Raw genomic sequence first — 10,612 nt, 5'->3', positions numbered from 1 at the left:
TGATGGCTGCCAGCCAACGGTGTTGCACCGGCCTTGTGCACCGTGCACAGCGACGTGTAACATTGTGCACCCGAACAGTCCGGGTGCGACAACAATCTCAGATCTGTCTTGTTACGAGCAATTCAAATTGAACCGAAAGTGAAGGGTTGGCTATCGCTTAGATAATTAACCCGCGCCCCACTGGGGGGGGGCTATTTATAGCCCCCCCCCTCCCGTTTTTCTGCAATAACTTCCAAACCGCTTGACGGATCGACGCCAACTTTCAGTACCTTCGGCTGCATCAATTTGACACCTTGTGTCAAAATTTGAACTTCGTACCTACCATAGGTCGGCCGGAAATGACGTCAGAGTGACGTCATGTTCGTCCGATTTCGACGCAAAACATTGAACCACGGCAATCGCTCCCAAGAGCTCAGTTTTTAAGCTAGATCCAATTTCTTTGCATGAAAGGACTCAGAATTGACCGCGCTATCAAACTGCTATCTCGGATTTTCTAAATTTTGAAAATTTCGAAAATTGTATATAATAATATTCAAAATTTATATTTTTATATTTTTTTCAAAAAGTTTTTGACTTTTCGAAAAAACCGGAATATATGTGACAGAATGCATGATAATGACTAACTCAAGCAAGTTTTAGCTAAATATCTTCAAAAATGGCCAAGTTATACGCATTATTGCAAAAAATTCACAATTATTAATTTTTCAAATCAATTTTTCAGTACGTATTTGACATCGTACACCAATATAAATGGCACCATCGTGTTCCTGAGCTCAAACTGCATCCAATAGATATCTTTTTTGTTGAAAAATTTTAACTTCAAAATTTGACCTTTTTTGACCTGAAAGTGACCTGACCTAAGCTAAATTCGACTCAAAATGACCTCGAATGACACAGACGACATCAAATTCGAAATCTATGGCCTAAATGGACCATAAAACATGTGTCACGTGACCGACGCATGATATAATATTTTCGTGACCTGTGATGACCTGACCCTGACCTGAAAATCAAAGTACAAGTTTGGTACCCTCAAGGTATCTAGAGCATCTGTTCACGAGTGTGGAAACCAAAAATGAGCCTGATCTGACTTGTAAGACGGCGGCCAGAGCCCAAAATGTGAACAAGCAAAAATGCTAATAATTTTTACTTTGACCTGACCTGTGACGTCATCGGTGACCTCGAGGTCAATGAAATTAGGTTTCGCTCGACAGTTTTTCCGGGGCTATCAGACGCCGTTTGAATTTTGACGATCGGCCCAGTAGTTTCGGAGTTAGGAGGGGGGGGCTATGAATAGCCCCCCCCCCCCCCCAGTAGGGCGTGTTATACACAGACCCCAGTGGGGCGCGGGTTAAAACACTCGTATCTACTCATGTCCCATGCATTCGTTCAAATGCCAGCATAACAAGGAAGGATAACATGATTCGTCGAGATAAGGTGAAGGAAGATTTTTTTTCAAATTTACTTTTTGATAAAATACCAATCTATTTTATCGGTCATCCTATGCCAACACTTTCATTGCACTCAAGGAACAAGGAGATTTGAATATCGAACAGCTAGTGTTTTCAAACAAAACTACTCAATGTTTGTTTATTTATTTTTAACCCGCGCGGGGCTGGGGTCTCCAGCCGAACGCGCGGGGCTGGGGGGGGGGGGGTAAATTTTACCCCCCCTGTTATCTCCCAAACTAATGGTCCGATTTGGAAAATTCAAACACCAATCGAAAGCTCTCATCACGAACTACTAAAAACATGTACTTAATTTAAAGTTTGAGGTCAAGGTCAAGGTCAGGTCAAGGGTACAAATTGCAAGTTTCTACAGTATCGGCCTTGCACCGTAGTTGCCGAAGAATGGAGTCATGGACTGAGACTGATCGCCCAAAACGTGTTCTTAGGCTACCAAGACAATATTCGTTGCATACAATATCATTCAGAGGTCAAGGTCAAGGTCAGGTCAGGTCAGGTCAGGTCACCAAAAAACAAAATATAGAAAAGGGCATGTGCGACACATGTTTTATGGGTCATTTTACTCATAGAATTCAATAGGCACACTCAATAAGTGATATGGACCACCTCTGGATGACTTTCAGGTCGAGGTCAGGTCAAGGTCAGGTCAAGTGAGGTCAAATTTTGAAGTTGGTTGCTAAGGCCTAAAAAGGTGTCTATCTGATGCAGTTTTTCACGGCGAATCGAATGGTGCTATTTTTGTTTCCGTACGAGGTCTAGAACTTCCAAAAAAGTCATTTTTCAAAAAATTTGTGTGTCGTGACGTCATAAAATTTTGAATAACTCCCACATTTTTGAACCGATTGTTCTAAAATTTGGTATGTAGGTGCACATAGACCAGTTCTCTGACATATATTCCGGTTTTTTTTGATATACTCAAAATTTTGGATTTTATAATGATTTTCCCAAAAAAATCAGTTTTTTGAAAAAAAAAATTAGGCCAAAATCCAAAATTTTCAAAAAACCGAGATAGCCATTTGATAGACAAAGTAAAATTACGTATAACCTTTTTTTGTTACGTCTTGATTCCTTTAAAAATGAAGATGTTAGCGGCGTTTGAACTTTTGCCTTTTTTGAGGCGAAAATGGCGAACATGACGTCACTAAAACGTCAATTTCTCAAAAAAATTTCCGACGGATTTCGCTCAAATTTTCAGGGAACGTGTCAAATTGATGTAAGAAAAGGTACTGAAAGTTTGGCGGCGCTGCGCGCCGCCGTTTTTGAGATATCGCAAAAATTCGCGAGGGGGGGTAAAATTTACCCCCCCCCCCCCAGCCCCGCGCGGGTTAAGTCTCGCGTGGCAATGCATGATTACCGGAGCCGTATCATAAGTACAAAGGAAATTGGTGTGAGCTCCAGTATTGCATACAGGCATTGATGTGACCGAACACCTGTAACTTCGACATACATGAAATCGGTCTTTGCTGAAAGGCGCATGGCCAAGACACTGGACAGAAATCACGATTCATCCGGGAATCGTTACGTAAGCAACCAGCTATAGCGATTACCATAGGCAAGATGAGGTCATGCTGCTTAAAAGGAGCGCTGCAGGACGGCAAACATCAACATTCAGCATCACATTAAGCTCCTGACAGCGGGACTGGACACTGGAAAGGGTTTGCAATACTAATTCACTGAAAACTAAAGCCGTGATATCGATACAGAGGCTTGGCGAGGCTAACAAAGACCAAAGACTTTTTGGCCAGTTGACATCCTTCATTCGGCTCAAGATTGTTTTTCGAACTTCATTTTGTTTCCTAAAAAGATCATGTCGAATTCATGATAGCAAATGGCGATATACACATTCACGAAGCCTGCACTCCATGGAAAGGATGTATGCTCAAGGGCATTTTAATTGTTCGTTTGCTCTTCACACTCCAAATTCCAATGCCAACACAAACTTTCTACACCACTGTAGTCTTCGTCTATACCACCGAAGTTCAGCTATGCTGATTTTCACACCTCGTGAGTTCTATCATCAATAGCTGTCAGCGCGGGTAAAATTCTCACTTCATCTTGTGTCTCATCTGCTCAGGGCTCGCTTCTTCACGGGAGTTTTTTATGAGAACCAAATTGGAACGGTTGGAACATCGCAGTTTCGGCACTCGCGTTGACCAGCCCCAGCCCAGTCATATTTCATGAAGAAATCAATGAACAATTCCACAGAAGTCAGACAATTCCACGGAAGACAGTCAATCACTCACGACGATGGCTTGTTATAAAGTTTCATTCTGATCTGACAGCAAAGAAAGGCTTCTAATATCGGGATCCGATCTTAGACGTAGAAGGCTGTCAACCAGCCGGTAGCTTTTGCTGGACTGATCTTGTTGATCGCATGCATCATGTTCATTATTTACTGGATTATTTGCGGCACCAATACAAGTAACAACATGTGAAAGGAACAGTAGCGTCTGCAAGCTTGTTTCCGAGTCCTATCGGCACAGATGAATCGCTTCAGCTGCAAGTCAGTGGTGTAGTTTCGTTTTTACTGGGAAGACATTTTTTATCATTTTCAAGATCTCGTCATTCAAAAATGAATACCTACTGATTGATCCCAACCACCGCACAGCGTCCTTTTTGATCAGCCCAAAGCACCATTGCACCAGAGTTTCACCGTCAAACTTCAGTAACATCCCCTCCAACATCTTCTCCAGCTTGACCAGCTCTCTGCTCAGTATCCCACCAGCAGGAATAGCGCCAACGACGCAACCATCATCACCACAGACGTGAAGACACCTCCGGCTGCGTTGCACAGATCTGTTGTGCAGTAGCAAGCCGTGTTCTTGCAGTCATCCTTAGCCAGAGGGAAGCAGGTCCTCACACGATTGGCTGGATCGTCTGGGTCGACAATGTTGGCGCAGGAGCGATCAGTCGCTGCGCAGGTCTGCTTGAACTTATCCGACGGCCCTTCCTTGTCCATGACGTCACAGGTGGGGAACTTGGCCAAGCCCTGGGTGAGGATGGGCGCTAGCTTGACGGTGCTTATGTCCTTGCTCATGCGACAGGCGTAGCACTCGAGCGCTGATGTCGGCGTGCTGGCGACCATCAGCGTCAGCATCAGCACGGCGGCGGCGGTGGCACGCATTCTGATGATAAGATCTCACGATCACGTATGAACTCACGAACTTGTTCACGGAAGGATCACGTAGTGTCAATTCACAAGTTTGCGCCTCACGAATGACTCTAGCGGAACAGCAACGATGTCGGCGGCTGCGGAGACGGCTGAGGTGGCGGCACAACTGAGCTCAGACTCCGCCTAGCTGGGCTGTGCCAGGCTGTGCCGAGCCGGTCTCGCAGCATCGGCGCTACGGGGGAGTAGGGGGAGTGGGGGGGGAGGTCTAGGTGACGTCATTTTCGTCGGAGGAGCGGCGCAGCGGGGTAGGGCCGCGAATACCAGCCTTGAGATGTTATGGCTGCAGTGTGGGCCGCATACAGAAGCACTAGAGCCGGGCGAGTGGGAAGTGTAATCGATAGGTGGCGCTTCTTCATAGTTCTCGCAGGTGCAAATAAAGTTACACTCACCACGACATATTTTTTGTGTGTTTTAGAAACTTCATTCGAAAACCAAATTCGTGTCGTACCTACACTTATCTAAACAATGCTCTTTTAGCATTCGGTGTTTCCAGTAGTTCATTCTTATTTTTGCTCCACATTCCGTCCCAATTATCTATCACAAATCACAGATCATTCATGGCTATTCTAATCAGCGTTTTGGCGTAAGGTGCATTCTTGCTTTATAGATTTCCAAAAGCAGCTTTGATAACCTATGTTATTTGGTACTCCTTTTATGCTTCATTTGTAAGAACCATGACGATTTTCTCTTCCACCTCTGACCGAGACGATAGAAATTGCAGCGTTAGTGCAGGCTTGTAGGAGGGCGGAGCTGGGTCATCGACTATTTTTGGCCGCTGGCATGCTGTGCGTGGCACATTTATGAGCCAACGCCCTGGCCAGAGGTGCAAATTTTAACCCGCGCCCTGCTGGGGGGGGGGGGGGGGGGCGTTTGAACACCCCTGCGGGTTTTCGCGAATATCTAAAAAACCTTATCATATATCTATTCTACACATGTTGTGAAAATTGTAGACCAAGCTCATTTAGGGTCAGCTCACCTTGTAGGTACAAAATTTTCAATGTCTGCCATAGCTACACCGAGTGACCGATTACTTTGAAACTTTCAGCGATTGATAACAGCATAGAGCATAAGAGCATAATAGCATCAAGATAAGAGCAATTGATAAGAGTATGTACAAAATTTATGTCTCGGAAGTGACCTAAGGTGAGGTCAATTTTGCGACCTCTCCATTATAAGTCAATGGGAGAAAATTGAAAGGCGCCTCTTTTGGACCAACGTCATTACAAACCCTCTCAACCAATGAATTTTAAGTATCTTTGACTCACTGAACATAAACAGGTCACCCGTGACCCTTGTTTATGACCCTGAGGTCATAAACGGGTCACGGAAGCCATTTGTATGTTCAGTGTGTCAAAGATACACGAAAGATACACCCCCTGTTTATGACCCTGAGGTCATCTCTGGTCACGAAGGCTATCTATATAACAGTTTTTTTGCGAATAATTTTTGACAGAGGCATGCTAGAGCGATGAAAGCGCCCTATATATGTTCAGCTCGACGATACGGATCAACTGATATGCAACATGACCCTTTCTGGTTAACACATGACCTTGACCTGCGGTAAAATTTATAATTCATTCGACGCGTCTTGACAAGAGAAACATGATGCCGGTAAAAGAAATCTCGAACAAGGCTTGGGTGAAAAGTTGTTGAAGAAAAACTGTTTCCGCAAAAATAGTCTACTTTGGCAGCTTTTGACCCCTGCAGGCGAAACCGTTGACGTTAGGTCAAATCTGAGGGAAGCGATCAGAAAGGACGTTAATAGGGCTATCAAATGCAATTTTTCCGCGGCGCTACAGGTCTATTCGTTCCCGAGTTATGCGTTGGCTTCTTGAAAATTGCCGACATTCGATCTGGAAATCAGCGAAATTTTGCCTTCAATGATCTTTGGTGACTTGAATTTTGACCTGACCAAAAGTAACCGAAGTGATTTATTTCGTCATTAACCCGCGACCTGGTGGGGGGGGCTATTTTCTGCTCCCCTCCAGACTTTTCGATATATCTCCAGAACCGCTGCGCCGATCGTCACCAAACTTTCAGTACCCTCCCGGACATCAATTTTACACATTGTGACCAAAATTTTTCCAAAAGCTATGATAGGTTGGCCGAAAATGACGTCAGAGTGACGTCATGTTCTGCCGTTTTCGACCCAAAAAAGGGTTTCGCGGGAAGAGCTGTCAGGCCTATAGCTTTGCAAATACAGAAAAATGTTTAGGACATAAGAGCTGTAGAATTGACAGGGCTACAAAACTGCTATCTCGGATTTTTGATTTTTTTATTTTGACCCCCAAAAATCAAAAAATAGATTTTTGGGATATAATAGTCAAAAAATCCAAAAAGTTTTTTGAATTTCGCAAAAACCGGAATGTATGTGATAGTCCTTACCGCCTTCCATCCACATACCAAATTTTAGATTGATACCTCTTTTTTTGGCGAAGTTATAGCGAAAAAACTGTTCAAAATTGATGACGTCAAATTTTCAAACTCAATTTTTAGCAATTCTAGACCTCGTAGTGCAAAACAAAGACCACCATTAGACTCCCCGTGACGAGCTGCATCGAATCGATACCCATTTTATGCAAAAATATCAACTTTGAAATTTGACCTTTTTTGACCTGACCTTGACCTGACCTCCACCAGAAAGTGACCTAAACCGTACCTGATGGTCTTATAACCAACACCTTTGGGTTGGAAATGAAAAACTGGCCATAAAACATGCATCGCACAACCTTAGTAAAGTTGGGTTCATGTGGTGACCCTTGGTGACCTTTGGTGACCTGACCTGTGACCTGACCTGGTATGACCAGTGACCTCTAATAGCAACATATGTACTAGACAACTGACGTCTTATCGCTGATTTTCGACAACATGCGTTTTACTCGGTGTTTAGCGCTTTCCCTAGAAGCCCCGTGCATGAACGGTGAAACATTTTATCTTTGACCTGACCTGTGACGTCATAGGTGACCCCGAGGTCAATAAAATTTGGTTTCCTTCGACAAATTTGACAGGGCTATCGAACGCCGTTTGAATTTTGCGGATCCGTCCAGTAGTTTCGGAGATACGAGGGGGGCAAAAAATAGCCCCCCCCCACCAGGTCGCGTTATAAACAGACCCCACCAGGGCGCGGGTTAATTTTGACGCTCTTTCGAACGCCGCCTTCCTTGTTATGGCTACGTGGCTTAGGAGCCGAGTTAGAAGGGGGGCGTGAAAACACCCCACCCCACCTCCAGCAGGGCGTGGAAATCCAGGACCCCCAGCGGTGCGCGGGTTAACGTATTATCATTACTCCATGTAGGGGTGCAGGTACTAAGTTTGCTATATAGGAGCGTTCATTCTTGTGGCGGTGGTTGATGTGTATTCATTGTGTAGTAAACACTCCATAGTTAATTCATTCATGTGCACATTAGCATATGGTTGATGTTCATACTACATTTCATGGTAAATAATGAGCCATTGTAAGCATTTATGTAGAATAGAATGAAAGGTGATGGACACTTCTACGCCAAACAGCCGTGTAAAATTTTTGTCACATTATAGATAATAGGTATATTGATATCTAAGTGCCTTAGCACAGAGCACAAATACACTTCAAATAATCATGTACGTAAAATGTATGTACATGATGCCATTGACACGCGATGCTGCGTCAGAAAAAAAAACCGTTCCGTGTAGTCGTCCTGATCCCCCTCATCATGGTCTCATTTTCATTCCCTTTTTAGCTTCCGGCCCCCATGCTGCCATCGCAGCCCGATCTGAGCGACTAACACACCGACATCTTGCAGTCCTGCACGCGTGACAGGCTCTAAACACAACCAGCTCTACCGCTAGTGCAACCAGGCTGAACACCACACCGAAAACAACTACAAGAACAACGGCCGCGAGATCAGTGAGAGACACCGCACGGTATCCTGACGGTACTTCGCACATGCTGGGGTCAACGTCTATCCACTTTCTCCACAGTTCGTCCAGCAGACCCAGCTCCTTGAGTCTCAATAGCTGGCGATCGAGCGCCAGTCGTAGTTTCTTCTTTCCCTTTGCAAGCGCCAAGAAGACTGGTTTCTTACCGTACGCTTCAACATCTAAAAGTGGGACAAAATGGCATCCTTCTGTTCCGAGCCAGTGGAATAAACGATTCCGGGGACTGACCACGAGAACCCGAGGTCTCAGAACCCGCTGGACGGCGCTCTCGGAGTCGTTAAGATACACCAGATTCTTCCCGTCCAGGACTCGACTGTACAGATGTCGCTCGTAAGGATTGTGACTGTATCTCCATGCGCTGATGAGACTGGTGCCAGGTTCCACGGCAAGAGACCAGTCTGGGAGCTTGGAGAATTCCTCTAGACTGTTGATGGGTCGTTGCATGCGGTCTACAGCCAAGTGGGAGATTAAGTTGGCCGTGTAGGAGGTGTAGATGATGAGGCCGAGTATCCAACTGAAGATGGTGACAGTGCGAGCGGAGAGGACCTCAGGGACGATGCTCCACCCCTGGCACACTATCGTGCTGTAAATGAACAGCGGGCACAGGGTCCAGTGAAGATCGTTCGTCGATTGAGGATCCTGCGTACGGCGGTCGCCCAGACGCAAAGTCACGCAGAGGGCCAACCACAGCACGATCATCGAGGCAAGCAACGCCCACCAGACGGTGTTATCGAGCGGTGTGAGAAGACCTGCGAACAACTCTGCTGACAAGCTAGGCATCGCGCGTGACCCGCGACGCACAAAGAAACTGATCTGCTGCTGGTCTAGTGGCGTCGAGCTGACATAATCCACCACGCTGGTTCGCTGGCGATTGTAGAACAACCCGTTCAGCGCTAGGTGGGCACGTCGTGACGCTAGCTCTCCCACCATGCCGTTCCAAGTGCCGTTCGAGTCCAGGACACCATACCCTCCTCCGGGACATGGAATGATGCGGTACTTGAAATCCATATTGGCAGCTATAATTTGCCACACGTCGTGCATGTATCCACCGAAGCTATGTGAGCCGTTCACCAAATGTTTGATGAAGAAGTACGGAGGGTCGTGGATAGCTGTGATGTTGATCTCTTGCTTCCAAGAATCATCTTGTTCCGGGGCGGTGGTTGAATTCCAAAGGAGGAATAGCTTCCTTTGGGCGTCCATCACGAGTCTGCTGTAGGCCACGGAGGGGTTTGGAGGCTATGGTGATGTCTGCAAGGGAGCGTGACCAAGATTAGATACACAACGCCAAGCTTTGAAGAATGCTCACTCCGCGACAGTCGCAGCACAAGTGAAAGACTCAGCGGCATGTAGCGTTGTTACTGTGGTTACGAGTTACGACATGTGTAAAATACGGTCGATTCAGGTGTCATCGCAATCAGCTCATGCCTGCTGTGATATCTACTGAATTTTTAAACATGCGCCATGTTTAACTTTCTACAGCGAAGTATCTTTAACCGCCCCTGATAAGTTCAGTTTCCAGGTATGGTCTTCATTTATGCATGAAATAGCTAAGGGTGCAGTTGCGCGTACAGTAAAATGCAGCAAGTACACGAAAAGATACGAAGTCCTAGCATATCAACCATATAGGCGGCGGAACGGGGAGGGCACCGGGGCACCCTGCCTCCCTTTGATTTTGGCATTTTAACATTAGCCCTATGTGCGTTGCATGGAAAGAATGGGACCAAAAGTCGACAGTGCCCCCCCCCCTTAATTGAAGGTGTTCCGTCACCACTGATATCAACCTCAATCTATCGACATTTAAACATAAACTAGCACAAAACGAATAACCCCGCCCTGCCACAAAAAATATTTAATATATTTTTTTCGAGTTAGGAGTTGAGCAACGAACGGTACAAGGATATTCACGAAGAACAGCAGATAAGATGATTAATTACGAGCGAGCGAGCGCAGCGAGCGAAGCGAGTCTTTTCAATATAACGTAAAAATCTCAGTATGAGCGGCCCGGCCCGGCCCGGCCTGTAACGCTTTTGAGAGGCTTATATCTCAGCAACCACTG

The 10,612-nt window shown here is 45.7% G+C and overlaps 1 protein-coding gene across 1 annotated transcript; it reads right to left on the bottom strand.

Annotated features, from left to right (window-relative positions):
• Positions 1 to 4,750: 4,750 nt before the first annotated feature.
• Positions 4,751 to 9,756, bottom strand: LOC122376250 (glutamate receptor ionotropic, kainate 4-like). The gene is made up of 2 exons (XM_043356047.1): positions 8,785 to 9,756; positions 4,751 to 4,810 (listed from the first exon to the last, which is right to left on the bottom strand). The coding sequence occupies exons 1-2, from the start codon at positions 9,754 to 9,756 to the stop codon at positions 4,751 to 4,753; spliced, it is 1,032 nt and encodes a 343-aa protein (XP_043211982.1).
• Between the last annotated feature and the right edge of the window lie 856 nt (positions 9,757 to 10,612).

The sequence above is a fragment of the Amphibalanus amphitrite genome, unplaced genomic scaffold, assembly GCF_019059575.1.
Source record: "Amphibalanus amphitrite isolate SeventyFive unplaced genomic scaffold, NRLGWU_Aamphi_draft 002066F_arrow, whole genome shotgun sequence".
Taxonomy (NCBI): Eukaryota; Metazoa; Arthropoda; class Thecostraca; order Balanomorpha; family Balanidae; genus Amphibalanus; species Amphibalanus amphitrite.
The sequence above is the reverse complement of the archived record's forward strand: the minus strand, read 5'-3'. Positions and strand labels throughout refer to the sequence as shown.